Genomic DNA, 22,115 nt, shown 5'->3' with positions numbered 1-22,115 from the left:
AGGCAGAAGGATTTCCTGAGTCCAGCAGGTCAAGGCTGTGGTGGCTGTTAACGTGCCACTGCACTCCAGCCTGGGCAACAGAGTGAGACTCCAACTCAAAAAAAAAAGGTCATTTTGAGGTCAGGTGTGGTGGCCCACACCTGTAATCCTGTAATCCCAGCATTTTGGGTGCCTGAGGTGGAAACATTTTGAGGTTGGATGTGGTAGCCCACACCTGTAATCCTATAATCCCAACATTTGGGGAGGCTGAGGTGGGAAGGTCACTTGAGGTGAGGAGTTTAAGACCAGCCTGGGCAACATAGTACAACCCCATCCCTTAAAAAAAAAAGAAACTTAAAGAGAAAAAAGATCATTTTGAAACAAGAAGAGAAATTTTCACATGGACTGAGTATTTGGTAACATGAAGGAGCTATTGTTAATTTTCTTAGTTAGAATAATCATCATGCAGTTTTATTTGTTTTTCTTTTTTGAGTTGGAGTCTCACTCTGTCGCCCAGACTTGGAGCGCAGTGGCTACTCCCGGCCACCGCAGCCTGGACCTGCTGGGCTCCGGCGATCCTTCCGCCTCAGCCTACCACACCCGGCTAATTTTTGATTTACTGTAGAGACGAGGTCTCCCAAGTTGCCCAGGTGGGTCTCAAACCACTCATCTTGGCCACTCATCTTGGCTTCCCAAAGTGCTGGGATTATAGGCTGAGCCACCGAGCCCGGCTGTGCAGTTATTTTTAAGTCTGTATTTGTTACAGGTATATAATGAAATAGTTTCTGGATAAAATACGATATGTGAGATTTGCTTTAAGATACTCCAAAAAGACTTGGCGTGGTGGCTCATGCCTATAATCCCAGAACTTTGGGAGGCTGAGGCGAGAGGATTGCCTGAGCCCATGGGTTCGAGACCAACCTGGGCAACTTGGTGAGACCTCATCTCTCTAATAAATCAAAAAATATCTGGGCATGGTGGCACGTGCCTGTAGTTCCAGTTACTTGGAAGACCTGAGACGGAAGGATCGCCTGAGTCTAGCAGTTGTGGCTGCGGTGACAGGGAGCATGCCACTGCCCTTCAGCCTGGGTGACAGGGTAAGACTCCAACTCAAAAAAAAAAAATACTCTAAAAAAAAAAAATTGGTAGAAAATAGTTGAAACAAAATCGGAAAAATATTGATCACTGGGAGGCTCACTGTCCTAATTTCTCTGCTTTTGTGTTTATTTGAAATTTTCTATAGTAACAACTTTTTACAAATAATAACAGCCTGTTGGCTAGGTGCAGAGGTGATGGGACTGCCTGAGCCTACCGGTTCGAGACTAGCCTGGGCCACATGGTGAGACCTCATCTCTACAATAAATAAAAAAATTAGCAGGGTGCAGTGGCTCACATCTGTAATCCCAGCACTTTGGGAGGCCGAGGTAAGAGGAATGCGTGAGCCCAGTCTGGGCAATTTGGCAAGACCTCATCTCTACAATCAATCAAAAAATTAGCTGGGCGTGGTGGCTCATGCCTGTGGTTCCAGCTGAGGCAAAAGGATCACCTGAGCCCATCAGGTTGAGGCTGCAGTGGCCGTGAGCATGCCACTGCGGTCCAGCCTGGGCGACAGAGTGAGACTCTGATAAAAAAAAAAAAAACAGTTAAAGCAAAAAAATCTCCAAGTCAACAAACACCCACAGCTGAATCTCTCTCCAAATACAGGAAACTGCACGTTGGCGATTTCCGTTTTGTTCTAAGATATGAACTGATGCATCTGGTGGCTGGATCCCTGCACCCCTGTGCTGGCCTCCTTGGGCCTCCGGCTTCTCCTGCTGTTTGGAGGACTTGGCTTATTTCCTATATGTCCTGCAGTTCTGGGGAAGATGGTCACCCATAACAGGCCCACCTAGCCTGTGTGGACTGCGTGGGTGTGGCATTGCGCTCATAGTCAGGAATGAATCTCAGTGGACTTATCAGTGCCTTTATCCAGCTCATGGAGGGAAGGCTGCCGGCCTCTAAAGACTGCTGTTTCATGGAGAGGGGTGACCTTCATGACCTCCCCTTCCCTGGGCTTGAGGAAGGGTGCCTAGGCTGTCAGGAGTCAGTCTCAGGGAATTTTTTGAGTCAGGATCTCATTCTGTCGCCCTGGAATGCAGGGGCATGATCACGGCTCACTGCAGCCTCAACCTCCTGGGCTTAAGCAGTTCTCCCACCTTGGCCTCCCAAAGTGCTAGGAATGCGGGTGTGAGCTGCCACGCCCAGCCTGCTTTCTTTTTTAGTGAAGCTTTCTTCCTCATTTGAGAAGGCTCACCCATCACTGCCTGCCTGGGCTCTGAATTTTCCCAGACTTGCTTTGTGTTTCAGACATGCTTCCTCTCATTATCTGGTCTGAAGTAGATTTTGATCAGAAGTCTGATTTGATCGCTTTGCGAAATTCTTCCTTTCTACTTACCCTGTCCAGACCTCAGATGAGCTTGCTCCTGTGATAAGCCAAGGGCCCATCTGAATCATCTCCCAGCGAACAGAGCCTGTGGGGTCCTCAGCGGCTCCCTTGAGTGGAGTTTTAGGCACCACACGCCAAGGACTGCACGGCCCATGCTCTGGAGTCAGGAGATACAGGGGCCCCACCGCTTTCAAAACATGACGCTCTCTCTGTTCCATCTGTCAAAAGCCCTTCTATGAGCCAGTAACTGCTATGTTAGAGTACTTAGTAATATTGCCAAGATTAAACGAGAGAAGACAGGGTACAATCATAGCTAGATGTGAAAGCTGGCCGGGCATGGCGGCTCACGCTTGCAATCTCAACACTTTAGGATGCCAAGGTGGGAGGATCGCTTGAGGCCAGGAGTTCGAGTCCAGTAGCCTGGGCAACATAGCAAGACCTCATCTAAAAACAAAACAAAACAAAAAACTAGAGAGAACGCTCTTCTAAGGAGATACAAACATGGCAAATTGGCCTTTTATTTGTTTATTTTTTTTTTTGAGTTGGAGTCTTACTCTGTCGCCGCTCCCGGCCACCGCAGCCTCGCCTGCTGGGCTCCGGCGATCCTTCCGCCTCAGCCTTCCGAGTAGCCGGAATTACAGGCATGTGCTACCATGCCCGGCTGATTTTTTTTATTTTATTGTAGAGATGAGGTCTCGCCTGCCCAGGCAGGTCTCGAACCCGCGGGCTCAGGCAATCCATTCACCTCAGCCTCCCAAAGGCGCGGGATTATAGGCTGAGCCACCGAGCCCGGCTTGCAAGTTGGCCTTTTAGAGCCTAAACATTTTTCTTTCAATTGCTTTATTTGATTTTTTATTTTCGCATTTTAATTTTCTGTGAATATAGTCACTTTTTGCGAGCTATGAGAGAGAATCACGTTGATCCAGGCCAGCCCTGAACTGACCGAGGCAAAACCTTTCATTCTTGCCCAGAAAGACACAGTAGTTAATGTAAGTTGCTGACAAACTCTTTGTCTAACCATAAATCACAACCACTAATCCACATTTCTCATAAGAAAACAACTAGAAGTCATGATACAGACAGAGCCGGCCGGTGATTGTGTGAGAAGAGGATCTATTTTGAAAACCTGCCTTAGCCAGGTGTGGTGGCTCACGCACATAATCCAGCACTTTGGGAGGCAGAGGCAAGAGGATTGACTGAGCCCAGGGGTTCGAGACCAGCCTGAACAACTTGTTGAGACCTCATCTCTATAATAAATCAAAAAATTAGCCAAGCTTGGTGGTGCGCACCTGTAGTTCCAGCTACTTGGAATGCTGAGGTGGAAGGATTGCCTGAGCCCAGTGGGTTGAGGCTGTAATGGCCATGTGTGTGTGCCACTGCGATACAGTCTGGGCAACAGAGTGACTCAAAAAAAAACCTGCCTTGAGGTTCTAAAAATTCCCAGTCTGCTGTCTATAAGAAAGCAAGTAAGAAGTATCACAGGTGCGCCAAAATTGGTCACTGTTTCTACCAGAATCTATCGCAAGAACACAAGCTTTGAGATACGCATGGGGATAATATGCTTACATTTTCTTTTTTTTTTCTGTCATGAGTGAGAGGTGGCCCTGGAGGCCAGGTAGGCATGAGGAAGGGGCATGTCCTCGCAGGTCTGCCTGTGTGGTGGGCAGAGAGGAAAGGCCCCCGCGACCACACACATATCGAGTGTAGACGGAGCTCATGTGCTGAGTATAGACAGAGCTGCCTGTCAGATCGGGAAGTCCCAGGACTTCCTGGAGGCAGTGACAGCAAGCTGAGACCGTAGTGTGATGCTGGGGGAAGGGTTTTCCAGGCTGGGAACAGCTTGTGCTGCTGAGAAGCCCCCGAGAGGACAGTATGTCTGGGAAACTAAGAACTTGCTAGACCTCAGAATGGTCAGATCACGGCTGCTTCCGGGGTGTCCATGGAGCTCCGTGATGCCCCACACCAGGCTTTCTGGGCTGCTGTCTGTGGCCACAGAGCCGTGGCCTCCCCAACAGCCCGGAGCGTGACTGCACGCCGGTTTATGGCATTTGTATATATTCGGATGATGAGACTTGTCTAGATATTATGTAAGCAAAGGCATTGTGAATGGAGACCAAAAAGAGTCTCCATCCCAGCACTTTGGGAGGCAGAGGCGAGAGGATTGTCTGAGTCCAGGGGTTCAAAACCCAGCTGGGCAACTTGGTGAGACCTCGTTTCTGCAACCAATGAAAAAAATTCGCTTGGTATGGTGGCGTGTGCCTGTAATTTCGGCTACTTGGGAGGCTGAGGCAGAAGGATCGCCTGAGCCCAGCAGATCGAGTCTGTGGTGGCTGTGAACATGCTACTGCATTCCAGCTTGGGCGATAGAGGGAGACTCCGGCTCAAAAAAAAAAAAAGAAAAGAAAAGAAAACAGAGAGACTCAGCAAAAAACCTTTTTGGTCAGCTGAGGTGAGTATGGGCACTTAGAAAAGTGGAAGAATTGGGGAGGGAGGGGCATACCTCATCAACAAGGGGACCTGCATGATCAATGTTTATATACTTAACCCTGAATTTTACCCCACATCTTTATAATAAATAAATAAATTTAAAAAGAAGTAGAAGAATCAGCTGGACGTGGTGGCTGACACTTATAATCCTGCACTTTGGGAGGCCAAGGTGGGAGGATTGCTTGAAGTCAGAAGTCCAAGACCAACCTGGACAACTCCATGTCTACAAAATAAAGTAAAAAATAAGCCGGATATGGTGGGGCATGCCTGTAGTCCCAGCTACCTCAGAGGCTGAGGTGAGAGAATTACCTGAGGCCAGGAGCTGGAGGCTGCAATGAGCTGTGATCACACCGCTGCACTCCCGCCTGGACAGCAGAGCAAGATTCTGTCCCTAAAAATTTTTTAAATAAAATATCTAGAAATGGAAGAATTGCATAGGCGTGGTGGCTCATACCTGGAATCCCAGTCCTCTAGGAGGCTGAGATAGGAGGATCACTTGAGCTCAGGAGTTTGAGACCAGCCTGGGCAACATAATGAGATTTCTCTACAAAACAATTAAAAAGCGAGCCGGGCATGGTGGCGTACACCTGTAGTCCCAGCTTCTTGGGAGGCTGAGGCAGAGGGATCGCCTGAGTCTAGGAGGTGGAGGCTGCAATGAGCCGTGATTGTGCCACTGCACTCCAGCCTGGGTGACAGAGACCCTGACTCGAAAAAAAGGAAGACTCAGGGAGTCTGTACTGACTGCGACCCTCCCAGGGCCTCTGGCTTTCTGGTGAGGCCTTAAAGAAGCCGGAGCTGGAAGTCACAATGGGCGTAGGTTGCACAAGGACAGCGCGGCGCTCTGGTCTGATTATCTTGCGGGGAGATCCGGCCCACGCACGATGGAGGTGCACCTCTTTTGGCTCGAGTTAGGGTGCTGGTGGAGGGATTGCGTGATCCCTTCTTCTGGCTGGGGCCGCCCACTGCTCCAGGTGGGAGGACCTGGCCGGTGAGGGGTAGGGCCCAGATGCCAGCAGGCGGGCCCCACCCGAGATCAGCACAGGAGGAGGAAGGCATCTAGGGCTCTCTGTGGCCTCCAAAGCTTTTCAGGCAGAGCGAGAGGATCAGACTGGCTCTTCCAAGGGGTGGCCGGCCCAGCCTGAGGAGGCCCGCCTGACCTCCCGGCCACAGAGCCAGCACCCCGAAAAGGCCAGCACAGGGGAAAGGGAGAGTGTGGAGGTCAAGCTGCCGTGGAAGGTTGGGCAAGGGGGGAGCCCGTGCTGACACCCGTGTGTCTAGTGAAACGGGAGCTGGTTCCCATCCGGCCCCCGAGACAGCCCGGCGGTGTCACCACCACACCCTCGATGAAGACTTGGGATTTGAGGCCGCAGACCCAAAGCCACAGTCAAGATTTGGGTCCTCGGCAAAATGGCTTGTTCTTAAAGCTCCGGGAAGGAGTGTGATCATGGGTGGGCAAGGACAATGAGAAGAGGGGCCGTGGCCCACACCTGGAATGCCAGCACTTTGGGAGGCTGAGGCAAGAGGTTCGCTTGAGGCCAGAAGTTCCGGACCAGCCTGGGCAGCATAGCAAGACCCCCATCTCTCTTGAAGCAAACGATGAGAAGAGAATGTTGGGCGGGGTTCTGAAGGTCGGCAGTATTTGGGGACCAATGAAGGAAAAGAAATTCACAAGGGAGACAGAGAAAAGGAGCCGGACAGGTAAGTGGCATCCCCGATGTCAAAGGACGCCAGGGCTTCAGGGCAGAGGTGAGCCCTGTCAGACGCCGCTGGAGTGTTAGAGTGAGAAACGCCCTTCAGATCAGTGCCAGGAGGAGGTTGCAGCTCTCAGGAAAACAGTTTCAGATTTGCCATTTGGCACCAGGGCAGGCAGGATTCTGGGGCAGGCGGAGTTCAGTTCTAAGACTGAGGAATTTCATCTGTTTTGGGCAGCTTGTGTTGATGGTTTCCTGACTTTATAGTTGAAAATATCCAGTCAATGCTAGGGATGAATTATAAGTGATTTGTTAGGCTACCCCTATTAAGAAAGTATTTTGGGGGCCAGGCACAGTGACACATGCCTGAAATTCCAGCACTCTGGGAGGCCGAGGTGGGAGGATCGATTGAGCCCAGGAGTTTGAGACCAGCCTGGGCAATAAAAAATTATGTTGGCCTTATGTTACCAGTATCTGAAAGTTTGCTTGCGTGAATATGCCAGTGTTTATTCTTACTAAGTGTTTTTGAAAGAAAGAGTGAGGACACGCCAGACTTAAAGTTGATGTAATAACCCACTACTTAGGAAGTAGAGGGATTTAGCCAGCCACAGTGACTCACGCCTATAATCCCAGCACTCTGGGAGGCCAAAGCAGGAGGATCACCTGAACCTAGGAGTTTGAGACCAGCCTGGGCAACATAGCGAGACCCCCATCTCAACAAAAATCAAAATATTAGCTGAGTGTGGTGGTGCATGCCTGTAATTCCAGCTACTTGGGAGGCTGAGGTGGGAGGATTGCCTGAGCTCAGAAGGTTGAGGCTGCAGTGAGCTGTGATTTTGTCACCGCACTCCAGCCTGGGTGACAGAGTGAGACCCCAACCACAAAAAAAAAAAAAAAAAAAAAAAGAACCAGAGAAAACAAAAGCAGATCTGACCTGCTGGGCTTGAAAGCTGGTTGAAGAACTGGTGACCCAGAGCTTTGCTGGTTGGGTGTGGGTGCCCTGTGTCTCCCTGGTTCCCTCCCCCTCCCCCATCTATTCTGTACTTCACACCCAGGAATGTTGGGTGTTGATCATACGGTCATCTCGGTATCTGTGGTCCTGGTTTCAAGTGCCCACAGAGACCAAAATCCAGGAAGCTCAAGTCCCTGATATAAAATGATGAGTTTACATGTGACCTATCCCTGTCCTGTATACTTTACATCATCTCTAGTTTTTTGTTTTTTTGAGTTTTTTTTTAGTTGGAATCTTACTCTGTCGCCCAGCCTGGAGTGCAGTGGCCGCTCCCGGCCACTGCAGCCTCGACCTGCTGGGCTCCGGTGATCCTTCCGCTTCAGCCTTCCAAGTAACCAAACTACAGACGTGTGCTACCACACCTGGCTAAGTTTTGATTTATTGTAGAGACGGTTCTCACCAAGTTTCCCAGGTGGGTCTCGAACCCGCAGGCTCAGACAATCCACTTGCCTTGGCCTCCCAAACTGCTGGGATTACAGGCTGAGCCACCAAGCCCAGCCCACCTCTAGATTATTTATAAGACCGACTACAAGGCTGGATGCAGAGGCTCATGCCTGTAATCCCAGCACTTTAGGAGTCCAGTGAGGGAGGTTCACTTGAGGCTGGGAGTTTGAGACCAGCCTGGGCAACATAGCATGTCCCCATCTCTACCAAAAAAATTTTTTTTAAATGTATGAAAAAGACCTATACAATGTCAATGCTGTGTACATCGTTGTTATATTGTGTTATTCAGGGAATCATGACGAAACACCGCCTGCACGTATTCAGTGCAGATGCAATTTTTTCCCGTGTTTTCTATCTGCAGTTAGTTGAGTCCACAGATGCGTAACCCACAGGTATGAAGATAAGTCATTTCACTTATCAGGACTCAGAGAAGTGTTTGCCTCGGCCAAGGCTGTTTCCAGCAGAATCCTTGCAACTGATGGCCCTGCTGCGAGACAGTCCGGGTTTTGCAGAATTTAGAAGTTATGTAAGGCTTCTGCAGTCAGGGATGGGTATTACCCACATGGACCCTGGTGCCCGGAGTTGTGCTACCTGCGAGTCTCAGAGGCCGTGTTAGCCTCAGAGTAGCTGTGCTGCTGGCATTTCATGCCTTACCATTGCCTGTGATCAGGGTTTTTCAAAAGGAACACAGAGTGAGGCATGGTGGCTCACACCTGTCATCCCAGCACTTTGGAAGGCAGAGGCAAGAGGATTGCTTAAGCCCAGGGGTTCGAGACCAGCCTGGCTGACTTGGTGAGACTTCATCACTACAGTAAATCAAAACGTCAGCTGGGCATGGTGGTATGCGCCTGTAGTTCCAGCTACTTGGAAGGATGAGGCAGAGGGATTGCCCAAGCCCAGCAGGTCAAGGCTGCAGTGGCCACGAGTATGTCACTGCACTCCAGCCAGGGCGACAGTAAGACACTGCTTTTAAAAAAAATTAAAAAGTTAGCCCAGCATGATGGTGCATGCCTGTAGCCCCAGCTACTCAGAGCCTGAGGTGGGAGGATCTCCTGAGCCCAGGAGGTTGAGGCTGTGTTGAGCCGTGATTGCTCCATTGCACTCCAGCCTGGCCAACAGAATGAGACCCTGACTCAAAACAAAGAAAACAGAATAGGTTAATGCCGCATGTTAAGACCTCTTTCAACTACGCATGGGGTTTTCATTGTAGCGTTCTTACTGATCTGGTCAAGGTAGCCTCCAATCACTGAAAACGTTTTAAAAGCTACAAGTCAGAGCTTTCTTTTTCTATCATACCCCTTTCTACATTAGCTGTAGTGTCTTCTAGAAAGATCCTGGCATGGGTTGTTGGGTCACATCTTTTGAGAAGATGCCTTGTTTCAAAGCAGTTTTTGTTTCTTTTTTATTGTAGTTTATATTTTTTTCAGTTGAAGTCTCACTTTGTCACCTAGGCTGGAGTGCAGTGGTAAGCTCACAGCCTCTGCAGCTTCAACCTACTGGGCTCAGGTGATCCTTCTGCCTGAGCCTTCCAAGTAGCTGGAACTACAGGCATGCGCCACCATGCCCGACTAATTTCTTGATTTATTGTATAGATGAGGTCTCGCCAAGTTGCCCAGACTGGTTTCAAACCCGTATACTCAGGCAATCCTCTCACCTGGGCCTCCCAAAGTGCTGGGATTATAGGTGAGAGTCACCGTACCCAGCCTGCTTTTTCTTTTTGTCTTGATTGTGTCTGGAGCTCACAGTGAAGGTCACCTCTGAAAGCCGCTGGTATGAGATCTGTAATCCCAGGCTGTTAGTTTAGACCCAGCCCCGTTGCTGGATTCAGGGGAAGCCCTTGGACACAGAAGCTGCCCCTGTACCCACAGCTGGCGAAAAGTGAAAGTGGGGGGATGTCCCCAAGACAGGACCAAGGAAGCTTGGCCAGGCAGTACTCACATTTTGAAAACCAGTGATTTTTAACAACACAAAAATATAGAAAGTAAAAGCACTCTGGGCTCCTCCCCCGCCTGCCTCCTGCAGATGGCGGCCCTTCTGGGTCTAGTCCTGCTCTTTCCGACTCTGTGTCTCGGTGTCATCCCACTCAGAGCCAGGCCTAGCCCTGCAGTCCTGATGGATCTGACCATCCTGAGTTTCTGAACCGATGAGGAAAGCACACGGTCACCCAGCGTGCTGACTCAGGGCGGAGCTTCTCAAAGTCAAAGTATGTCGGGGTTGCTTGAGTTGCCTAGAACACACTTCTCAGGCCTGGGTGTACTTTTGTTGTTGTTGTTGAGGTAGGGTCTCGCTCTGTTGCCCAGGCTGGAGTGCAGTGACATTATCACGGCTCACCGCAGCCTCAGCCTTCTGGGCTCAGGTAATCCTCAGCCTCTTGAGTAACTGGGACTACAGGTGCATGCCACTATACCCGGCTCATTTTTAAAATATTTTTGTAGAGACAAGGTCTAATGAGACCTCTAACCAGGCTGGTCTATAACTTCTGACCTCAGGCGATCCTCCCAACCTCAGCCTCCCAGGGTGCTGGGATTATAGGTATGAGCCGCCGCAGCCCAGCCTGAATGTGCATTTGAGTGACCCAGGATCTTGTTAGAATGCAGATTCGGAGTGGGGCCTGGGGAAGCTTCATTCTAGCCAGGTCATGTCTGTGCTGCTGTTCTGGGGACTCCAGTTGGGGTCGCAAGGCTGGAGGATACCTTCTTTGACGTAGTGATGTGTAGTATTGTAAATGGAGAACGTTGTGGCCAGGTAAGCTTGGGCACTTGATGTGAAACAGGTTGGCCCAGTGTCCATCAGGAATCCCTAGAGCCTGTGACTACTCATAAGCCCAGTGGGCTACAGTGTACTGTGGTGTGCAGTTTTTCCTGGAGTGTTTGATGCAACTAGGTATTCCGTGAGGTGTACCAGGAAACTTGACATGATTAGAGTATGAGAAACAGCTACCTAGCCGGGAGCGGTGGTTCACACCTGTCATCCCAGCACTTTGGGAGGCCAAGGCAAGAAGATTGCCTGGGACCCAGGGGTTCAAGACCAGCCTGGGGAACTTGGTGAGACCTCGTCTCTACAATAAATCAAAAAGTTAGCCAGCCATGGTGGCACACACCTGTGGTTCCAGCTACTTGGGAGGCTGAGGCAGAAGGATTGCTTGAGCCCAGCAGGTCGAGGCTGTGGTGGCTGTGAGCACACCACTGCATTCCATCCTGGGTGATAGAGTGAGACTCCAATTCCAAAAGAAAATAAAGCACAACCTTTATTGAGGATATATGCCCCTGTTGAATGAACTATCTATTAAACATCTTAAAGTATTGGACACTTAAATAATCTCTTGAAAATACTTGGAGCCGGGCTCGATAGCTTAGCCTGTAACCCCACACCTTTGGGACGCTGAGGCGAGTGGATTGCCTGAGCCCCCACGGGTTCGAGACCCGCCTGGGCAGCGAGACCTCATCTCTAAAATAAATCAAAAAATCAGCCGGGCGTGGTAGCGCGTGCCTATAATTCCAGCTACTTGGAAGGCTGAGGCAGAAGGATTGCTGGAGCCCAGCAGGTCGAGGCTGCGGTGGCTGGGAGCGGCCACTGCACTCCAGTCTGGGTGACAGAGTGAGACTCCAACTCAAAAAGAAAAAAAAAAAGAAAGAAAATACTTGGAAAAATCGGAAGTCGATCTGCTCATGAGAGTGTGTGTGATTGTATGTGTGTATTTCACTTTTGTGATGGTTTATTGAAATTTGGATGCACTGAATCAATAGAAATAGCCATAAACATTTGAGGGTAAAGAAAAGCCTATAGTGACTGGGCGCCATGGCTCATGCGTGTGATCCCAGCACTTTGGGAGGCTGGGGAGGGAGGATCGCTTGAGACTAAGAGTTTGAGACCAGCCAAGACGACATAGCAAGACCTCGGCTCTACCAGAAATACAAAAATTAGCCGGGTGTGGTGGTATGTGCCTGTAGTCCCAGCTACTCAGGAGGCCAAAACAGAAGGCTCACTTAAGCCCAGAAGGTTGAGGCTGTGGTGAGCTGTGATTGTGCCACTACACTCCATCCTAGGTGACAGAGTGAGACCCTATCTCTTAAACAAACCAAAACGAGAAAAGCTTGCCGTATGGCATCTAGTCAACAGGGGTGTCAGAGCTCACCTCGGGGCTCTGTGCCCCGAGTCCATGCTGTGGTTCTATGGAGACCCTTGGATTTTTGGGCCACCGGCTGCAGTGTTGACAGCTGACATTGGTCAGTTCCCCACGAGGCGCCCGCACTGTTCGTTATTTATTTGATTTGATTTTAATTTAATTTTATTTTTGAGTCGGAGTCTCACTGTGTCACCAAGGCTGGAGTGCAGTGGCATGCTCAGTGGCCACCGCATCCTCAACCTACTGGGCTTACATGATCCTTCCGCCTCAGACTCCCAAATAGCTGGAACCACGGGATGCACCACCATGCCCAGCTAAGTTTTTTATTTATTGCTGGTCTCAAACCCCTAGGCTAGGCAGTCCTCCTGCCTCCACCTCCCAAAGTGCTGGGATGACAGGCAAGATCCACCAGCCCATCTACCCATGCTGTTCTAAACATTTTGGGATGTGTTCTCAAATGACCTTGTGAGGATTCTTTTTATTTTTTTTTGAGTTGGAGTCTTACTCTGTCATCCAACTGGAGTGCAGTGGCCGCTCCCGGCCACCGCAGACTCGACCTGCTGGGCTCCGGCGATCCTTCCGCCTCAGCCTTCCAAGTAGCTGGGACTACAGGCACATGCTACCACGCTCGGCTAATTTTTTGATTTATTGTAGAGATGAGGTCTCGCCAAGTTGCCCAGGCGGGTCTCGAACCCGCGAGCTCAGGCAGTCCACTCACCTCAGCCTCCCAAAGCACGGGATTACAGGCTGAGCCACCGAGCCTGGCCATGAGGATTCTTGATGCTCCCGTCATCTCCACTCTGCAGGTGAGGAGGCTGGATTGCCCGGAAACTTGGAAATTTTCCCTAATTTAGTGGCAGGAGAGCAGCTGTGGACACAAGCATCTCACAGAGAAGCGTGAATCTGACTGGCTGGCATTATCCCTGGGTTAACCCACATTTATTTAGCTGTTTACCTATGTGTATTATTATGTTATGTTTTGTTTTTTTGTAGAGACAAAGTCTTGCTATGCTGCCCAGGCTGGGCTTGAACCCCTGGACTGACACAATCCTCTTGCCTCAGCCTCCCAAAGTGTTGGGATTACAGGCAAGAGCCATCACACCTGGCCCTTGTTATTATTATTGTTGTTATTATTATTTGGTGAGGGAATCTCACTCTGTCAGCCATCCTGGAGCACAGTAGCACAATCAAAGTTCCCTGCAGCCTTGACCTCATTGGCTCAGGCGAGCCTTCTCCCTCAGTCTCCCCAGTAGCTGGACCACCACCACGCTAAAAAACATTAGCTGCACCACCACAGCCAGGTACCTTTTTTTATTATTTTATTTTTAGAGACAGGATTTCACTATGTTGCCCAGGCTGCTCTCAAACTTCCAGGCTCAAGCAGTCACCTGTCTCAGCCTCTCAAGTAGCTGGGACTATAGGCGTGCACCAACGCGCCCAGCGTAACCCGTGTTTATGGAGAGATGTCTATGAGATCTCTGCTTTGCATGTATCATCTGATGGTTCATAGGGTTAAAAAAGGTCTTGTCTTCCTATCATTGGGAAACTGAAGGAAGCTCACTATTTGCTAACAGTCGATGTTTCACAATATGAAAGACTTGCTCATTGTAGCTAATTTGAAAAATACAGAAACCTTTAGAGGAAATAAAAATAATCCACAATATATTATCTAGAGAGAGTCTCTTTACATATATATATGTAAAAAAAAAAAGAAATATATATATATTTCTTTTTTTTTTGAGTTGGAGTCTTACTCTGTCACCTAGCCTAGAGGGCAGTGGCACACTCACAGCCACCGCAGTCTCGACTTGCTGGTCTCAGGCGATCCTTTCGCCTCAGCCTTCCAAGTAGCTGGAACCACGGGCATGTGCCACCATGCCCAGCCAATTCTTGATTTATTGTAGAGATGAGGTCTTGCCATGTTTCCCAGGCTGATCTCAAACCCATGGGCTCAAGCTGTCCTCTCACCTCGGCCTCCCAAAGTGCTGGGATTATAGGCATGAGCCATCATGCCTGGTCTTATTTATATTTTTATTTATTTATTTATTTATTTATTTATTGAGTTGGAGTCTCACTCTGTCACCTAGACTGGACTGCAATGGCCGCTCCCAGCCACCTCAGCCTTGACCTGCTGGGCTCCAGCGATCCTTCTGCCTCAGCCTTTCAAGTAGCTGGAACTACAGGCGTGCGCTACCACACCCGGCTAATTTTTTGATTTTTTGTAGAGATGAGGTCTCACCAAGTTGCCCAAGCGGGTCTCGAACCTGCGGGCTCAGGCAATCCACTCACCTCAGCCTCCCAAGGCACGGGATTACAGGCTGAGCCACCGAGCCCAGCCTTACATATATTTTTAAATTTTTTTCCCTCCTTCATGGTAAATCTAAGAGAACCTCTGTTAAAAAGAACAATTTTCTTTGTTGTATAGGATATATTATACTGTAAATAATATACATCTTCCTGTCACATAGTAGGGGAGTGTACGTGCATTTCCATGTATGTGGTTTATCTTTTTTATATTTCTTATTTTTTGAGTTGGAGTCTCACTCCATCACCCAGGTTGGAGGGCAGTGGCACACTCCCGGCCACCGCAGCCTCGACCTGCTAGCCTCAGGCAATCCTCCCGCCTCAACCTTCCAAGTCGCTGGAACTACAGGCACGCGCCATATATATTTTTTTATTATCACAGTACGTCCCCTACATACGAACCTTCAAGTTGTGAGCTTTTTATTTTTTTTGAGTTGGTGTGTCACTCTGTCACTCAGGCTGGAGTACAATGGCACAATCACAGTTCACCACAGCCTCCACCTCCTGGGCTCCGGGGATCCTACGCCTGGCAAATTTTTTGGATGTTTGTGGAGACGAGGTCTCATGTTGCCCAGGCTGGTGTCAAACTCCTGTGCTCAAGCGATGCCCTGCTTCAGCCTCCCAAAAGTACTGGCATTACAGGCGTGAACCCTGCGCCCAGCTAATGTATGCGTTTTAAACAAAGTCCCTTTTTAAAGTGATTTCATAAGTTTGCAGCTGACCTAACTCACATTTTTGTCATGCCGTAGCGTGAAACCCAAACTCCCTGTTGGAAGTAGGTGCCCCCGGGCCTGTCTTGGTGAAATGAGTGCCTTGCGGCGGCTCGGGCCAGGCTGGGGTTTGCGGACTGCAGTCAAGGCCGCAGACGCCTCCCCCAGGGCAGGCTCCGGACCGCCCCGATCGGCTGGGTTTTCCCGGACCAGAGCCTCCTCCCGACGTCCCGCGACGCCACTGGAGCCACCAGCCCGGGCTGCCCGGGCCGCTTCCGCGGGCTCCGGCGGGAGGCGCAGGGCGGAAAGCCGTGAATAAGCGCTTTGGGCTGCAGGGCTGCGGCGGCGCCCCTCTGCGGGCCCGGGACGGCGGAGTCGCGCCCGGCCCTGCTCGGAGGGTGCGCGGCCGTCTTCCGGCGGCGGAAGGATGGTCGCTCGAGGGGAAATGGGGAGATTCTGGAGTCTGGAGAGCCTTCACGTGGGTACGTGCAGGGGGGGCGGCTGTGGTGGGCCGCGGTCCGCCCTCTCCCCTCCCCCTCCCCCTCCCGTCTCCCCCTCGTCTCTCCCCTGTGTGTGTGTCTCTCCCTCTCCCTCTATCCTGCTTCTCGCCTTCCTTCTGTCTCTTCCTCTGTCTTTCTCTCCCTCTTTCTGTCTCTCCTTCCCTCTGTCTCTCTGTCTCTCTCCCTTCTCTCTCTCCCTCCCTCCCTATCTCTCTCCTTTCTCCCTCTCTCTGTCGGTGTCTCTCTCTCTCCCTCCCTCCCTCTCTTTCTCCTATTCTCTCTCTCCTCTTTCTTTCCCTCCCTCCCTCCCTTTCTGTTTCTCTCTTCTCTCTCTCTTTCCCTCTCTCCCTCCCCCCTCTCTATCTCTCTCCCTTCTTCTCTCCCTCCCTCCCTCCCTATCTCTTTCTCCTTTCTCCCTCTCTCTGTCGGTGTCTCTCTCTCTCCCTCCCTTTCTCCTTTTCTCTCTCTCCTCTCTTTGTCTCTCTCTTCTCTCTCTCTCCTTCTCGCTCTCTCCTTTCTCCTTCTGTCTCTCACTGTCTCTCTCATTCTCTCTGTTGGTCTCTCTCTCTCTTTCCCTGTCTCCCTCCCCGTCTCTGTCTCTCTCTCTCTGCTTCTTCTCTCCCCCCCCCCATGTCTCTCTGCTTGTCAGGTGTGAGTGTGCAAGGAAACACTCTTCTCGGAAGGGTTCCTTCTCGTAAGGGTTCCTTCTCGGAAGGGTTCCGGAGGTAGTACTCATTTTAATTCAGTGGAAGCAATTGATTTTGTTTATGGTGCAACAGTTTGAAGCAGAAAATACTCGCATCAAGCAAGGCCCGTGGCTCATGACTGACAAGCTGGTTTTGCTGCTGGGTTTTGCTTTTGTTTCTCAAAGCTCCTTCGCCCAAGAGGTCACTGTTGGGGTGAACAAATGACTTCTGTGGATTTCAGGCGTGTGAGGTTTCGTGCTATGTTCAACAGTGGTCGCCACTGCCCTGGGCCTGTCTCCTCCTCCCTTTCAATACTCTGAGTGTTGGCCCCTTGATGAGTCCCTTTGAATGGGAAAGAAAGTCACTTCATCACCTTAAGAAGCTGTAAACTAATCCAGCCACTCGTGAAAGGAAGGAAGAGAGAAAATGCCCCACAGACAGGTTGTCCGGCTGCCCGGTGGACAAGGCGTGTCTCTCCATAAATAGCTGCCATGGCTGGAGCTGGTGGGGCCGTGGCCACCCCAGGCTGCGTGGGAGCCGGAGCCTGTTGCGATTGGCCTCGGGCCGGCCGGGCCCAGAGGATGTGGTCGCGGCTTCTGTGTCTGGCGGACAATCAAAAACACGGCCGGCGAGGACTCTGTCTCCAGCCAGGGTTGAGAAAAAGAGGAAGGAGTCGCCCATGACTGTGCTCCATGTTGGGACACAGGCCCTGGAGGGATGGCTAGGCACTGTCTGCGTCTACACGGCCCCTCCCCAGGTGCACCTGTGGCTGGGGGCGAGGCTGTGTTTGTTCCTGCCAGGTGTGGCCTGTGCGTGGGATGAGGACAGCTGGCTGGTGGCCCGGTTCTCCCAGCCTCCCTCCACTGCCTTCCCACCTTGGGGGAAGGCTCCCCTGCTTCAGGCTCTAGGCCCACCCCAACTCACCGGCCTGGAAGGGAAAGCCCCGTGCCCGGCACTGCCCGGAGACCAGCTCTGAGGCTGGCCTCCATCTGCCTCCCCGAGAGGAGCCTGGTCAGGGTGTTGCAGACCACACCGTGCCACACTGAGTGGTGCGAGGCTTGGAGCAAATGCACAGGATTTAAAATAAAGAGCAAGGCTGGCCGGGGGCGGGTGCCCTCTGATTTGGAGCCCTGAGAGGGCAGTGCCCTGAGGGACAGCCTGGCGGCTCCCAGGAGGACACTGTGGCAGGGTGGAGTGGACCTGGACTGTAGTCCTGTCCCGTCCCATTCCCATCCTGCCCTGTCCTGTTTCGATCCCGTCCAGTTCTGTCCTGTACTGTTCTGTCCTGCCCTGCCCCGCCCCATTCCGTCATGTCCTGCGTCGTCCTGCCCTGTCCTGTACTGCACTGTCCTGCCCCATCCTGTCCCATCATGCCCCGTCCTGTCCCATCCCACCCCAACCCGTAAGCATGAGTTAAGTGAGTCAGGGCTTGAGCCATGAGGCAGGCTCATGGCAGGATCGCCTTGGGCCGACAAACCTGGGTGTGGATCCAGCCCACCAACTTGGGAGCAGTTTCGTGACCTCTGAGCCACAGCATTCTCCACAGCGTTCTCGACGCGCAGACGGCGGCACTCCAGGAGGCTGTGGGCTCTCGCAAGAGGATGCCGAGAGCCCCCTTGCTGGGCACAGGGACGTGGGGGGTGGCAGCTGGCCTGCAACTGTGCAAAGTCCCTGCTGGGATGGGAGCAGGTGCGGGAGGTAGAGGGACAGAGGCACAGACCTACGTACACATGGTGACCATGATGGAAGTGCGGCGCACATTTTACAAGAGGCGAGCCTGGAGTGTTTCCAGAACATTAAAGATGGGGGTTGCTGCCGCAGGGATCAGGGGTGTTAAGGGAGACAGCTGGAAGATCACAGACCCCACCACCAAGACGGGATGGTTCTGCTCTCGAAAGGAGGGTCAGAGTTTGGCATGTGGGAGGGAAATCGGCCAGGTGGAGAGGCAGCGAGGACAAAAGAGCTGTCCTTCCATTGGTCCCCAGCGGCTAACACAGAGATTGTCAGCCAGTGTGATGGGGAGTCATTGCCCAGCCGCTGTGGCGTGCTGTGTAGACAGGCAGCAAAAGGCTTGCCCCTAGAACCATCCAAGCATGATATGTGTAAGCTGAACCAGAAGGGCCAGGGAGTCATGAATTTAGGTATCAGAGTCTCTTGGGGGGCTCTTGAAAATAAATTCTCGGTGGCCAGGTGTGGTGGCTCACGCCTGCTTTAAGAGACCGAGACATGAGGATCGCTTGAGCCTAGGAGTTTGAGACCAGTCTGGGCAACATACTGAAACCTATAAAAAATAAAAAATAAGCTGCGCATGATGGTGCATGCCTGTAGTACTTGAGAGGCTGAGGCAGGAGGATGCCTGGAGCCCCGGAACTGGAGGCTGCAGTGAGCTGTGATTGTGCCACTGAACTCTACCTGGGTGACAGAGTGAGACCCTGTCTCTAAAAAAGATACAATAAAATAAAATAAATTGTGGGGCAGGACCTTGAATTTTCTAACCGTCCTCCCCATGGTAGGGGCCACGGGCTCCTGTGTTTGGGCGGTACTGGGGAGCCCTGGGTCTGGGCGTTGTGTAGTGTGTTTTAACATTGTCATTCCCCATGACCCAGCATGTTCCTCTGTGTGCATCTCCAAGGCCCACGGGTCGCTCTTGGGGACCAGGGCCCACCCACGGTTTCAGCCCACAGACGTGAGCACATGCCACCCACCTAGACACGCCATGTCCGGGATCGAGACGGAGCCACAGGCTGACCTGGGCTCCAGGAGGTCGGAGACTGAGGGAGGCTTTCTGCAGCAGATGTTTCTGCAGGTTACTTGAAGTGCGGGAATTTCCTCGAAGTGGAGGAGGGGACCACCCCCTCGCCCACCCCAGGCTCTAGCTGGCTGGGAAGGGACACAGCTCTTTGGTGAGGCGGAGGCTGGCCTGGTGAGAAGCGCTGGCATCTGTGCCTGCTGTCACCACCGTGTGGGTTCTCGCCTTCCCATAGCAGCGCGCCTCAGCCCCCGTGCGTCCTCACACCCAGGACTCTCCCCTCACACACCCCAGGGCGTGTTCTCAGGGCAAGCCAGGGCACGAGGTCACAGTTGAGGCCATGGGCTGCGCCCTCTGCCTTCTCTTTTTTGCAAATATTCTCAAGAATGTGGGATTTCCTTTTTTTCTTCCTCTTTTTAGACACAGGGTCTCACTCTGTCGTCCAGGCTAGAGTACAGTGATGCCCTCATATCCTCATAGCTCACCGCAGCCTGCAACTCCTGGGCTCAGGTGATCCTTCCGCCTCAGCCTCCCAGGTAGCTAGGATTACAGGTGAACACCACTACACCTGGCTCATTTATCTATTTTTTGTTGCCCAAGCTGGTCTTGAATCCTGGCCTCAAGCAATCCTCCCACCTTAGCCTGTAATCTCAGGACTTTGAGAGGCAGGAGGATTGAACCCAGGAGTTCAAGATCACCTTGAGCAACATTTTTTTGTCTCTACCAAAAAAAAAAAAATTAGTCAGTCGTAATGGCATGCACCTGTAGTCCCAGCTACTTGGGAGGCTGAGGAGGGAGGATTGCTTGAGCCCAGGAGTTGGAGGCTGCAGTGAGCCATGATTGTGCCACTGTACTCTAGCCTAGGCGACAGAGTGAGACCTCGACTCGAGAAAGAAAAAAAAAAGATAATGAATTGTGTATGATTTTATTGGAAATCTGTGACCCAGGGTGGATATAAAAATCATAAACACAGGTAACGTTGTTTCCAGACAACGTGTCCATACACCTGCGGCGGGAAAGACACTGAGAAACGTAACCCAGCATTCTGCTTCTGTCTTTTACCTGCATGGCAACAATAATTTGACTGAAACTAAAACGTCCAAACAGCATCCTCACCCCCAAGTGACACTGCCTTGGCAGCAACCTCTGGAATGTTCCACCTCCCACGCATGTAACACTGAAGACTACCTCTGGGTTAACATATTAGTAGAAACTTTGTCACAATTTCTTCATTTTATTATTTATTTTTATTTTTTGAGTTGGAATCTCACTCTTGACCTCCTGGGCTCCGGCGCTCCTTCCGCCTCAGCCTCTCAAGAAGTTGGAACTACAGACGCGCACCACTACGCTCAGCTGACTTTTTGATTTTTTTTGTAGAGACATTGTCTTGCTATGCTGCCCAGGCTGGTCTCGAACCCCTGGGCTCAAACAGTCTTCTCATCTTGGCCTTCCAAAGTGCTGAGCTGACAGGCGTGAATCACCACGCCCAGCTAACAATTTCATAGTCTGGGTAAGATACAAATGATTACTTTCACTGAGGAGTGTGTTCTTGTCATATGATAATTTTTTTTCCAAGTTGTGTTTTTTTTTTTTGTTTGTTTGGGTTTGTTTTTTTTTTTTTGAGTCAAGATCTCACTCTGTCGTCCAGGTTGGAGTGCAGTGGCACGCTCACGGCCACAGCCTCAACTTGCTGGGCTCAGGCAATCCTTCCGCCTCAGCCTTCCAAGTAGCTGAAACTATAGGCGCGCGCCACCATGCCAGCTAATTTTTTGATTTATTATAGAGACGAGGTCTCGCCATGTGGCCCAGGCTGGCCTCGAACCCCTGGGCTCAGGCAATCCTCTCACCTCAGCCTCCCCAAGTGCTGGAATGACAGGCGTGAGCCACCGTACTTAGCCCAAGTTGTGCTTTTTAAACCATGTACCCTTTTTTTTCCAGTTTCTTCGGATGGAGGGGCAGAGTCCTGTGCCCTGGTGGATGACAATGGCAGTGAAGAGGACTTCAGCTATGAAGACCTCTGCCAGGCCAACCCTCGGTACCTGCAGCCGGGCGGGGAGCAGCTGGCCATTAACGAGGTACTAGGGTCCCCATGGGCATGGCAGGTGGTGATTCCTGGTTCTCAGGTCTGACTACCTCTTCCAACTTGGCCCTCTGATTACTTTTTACTCTGCATATTCTAAACCTGGAACTCTGATGAGAACCGCACTGAGATGCGCTGCCTCGTCCAGGAAATTTACATGACGAAGCTTTCCAGATAACTGAAGCTCATCTCTTCTTTTTTGAGTCAGGGCCTCACTCTGTCCCCCAGGCTGGAGCTGGAGTGCAGTGGCATGATCATAGCTCACTGCAGCCTTGTCTTCCTCCTCAATCTCCTGAGTAGCTGGGACAACAAGTGTGCGCCACCACGCCCAGCTAATTATTTGATCTTTGGTAGAGTCGAGGTCTCGCTATGTTGCCCAGGCTGCTCTTGAACTCCTGGCCCCAAGCGATCCTCCCTTCTTGACCTGCCAAAATGCTGGGATCACAAGCGTGAGCCCCTTCCCCGTACCCTGAGCACCCTGTCCCCAAGCACCCCATCCCCTGGGAACCCCGGTCCCCTGGTCACCCCGGCCCCCTGGTCACCCCCATCCCCTGAGCACCCTGTCTATGTTCCAGCTGATTAATGACGGGAGTGTGGTCTGCGCGGAGGCCCTGTGGGACCATGTGACCATGGACGACCAGGAACTGGGCTTCAAGGCCGGGGATGTCATTCAGGTTCTGGAAGCTTCTAACAAGGACTGGTGGTGGGGCCGGAATGAAGACAAGGAGGCCTGGTTCCCCGCGAGCTTCGTCAGGGTGAGTGCGGGCACTGGGTTCCTGTCTGGGTAACGCCTGAGTCATCAGGGCAATCTCTCTCTACGACTCAGCTCCTGGCCATCACTCTCCATGACATGCAAGTCCACCTGCAGGAACAGGCCAGCGGGAGGAACCCAGCTGGGGAGGGCCCACGTGGCCGCATGGGG

At 51.6% G+C, this 22,115-nt stretch overlaps 1 protein-coding gene across 1 annotated transcript in view; it reads left to right on the top strand.

The window, feature by feature from the left end:
• Window positions 1-22,115, top strand: part of SPATA13 (spermatogenesis associated 13) — a 66,858-nt gene that overhangs the window by 28,355 nt on the left and 16,388 nt on the right. The window contains 2 exon segments of the mRNA XM_008060026.1: window positions 21,052-21,188; window positions 21,769-21,997. Of these exon segments, the coding sequence (XP_008058217.1) occupies window positions 21,052-21,188; window positions 21,769-21,997 (366 nt within the window).

The sequence above is a fragment of the Carlito syrichta genome, unplaced genomic scaffold (assembly GCF_000164805.1).
Source record: "Carlito syrichta isolate Samal-C Ts95f unplaced genomic scaffold, Tarsius_syrichta-2.0.1 Scaffold304477, whole genome shotgun sequence".
NCBI classification, from domain to species: Eukaryota; Metazoa; Chordata; class Mammalia; order Primates; family Tarsiidae; genus Carlito; species Carlito syrichta.
Note: the sequence above shows the minus strand (reverse complement) of the source record. Positions and strands in the feature narration are given on the sequence as shown.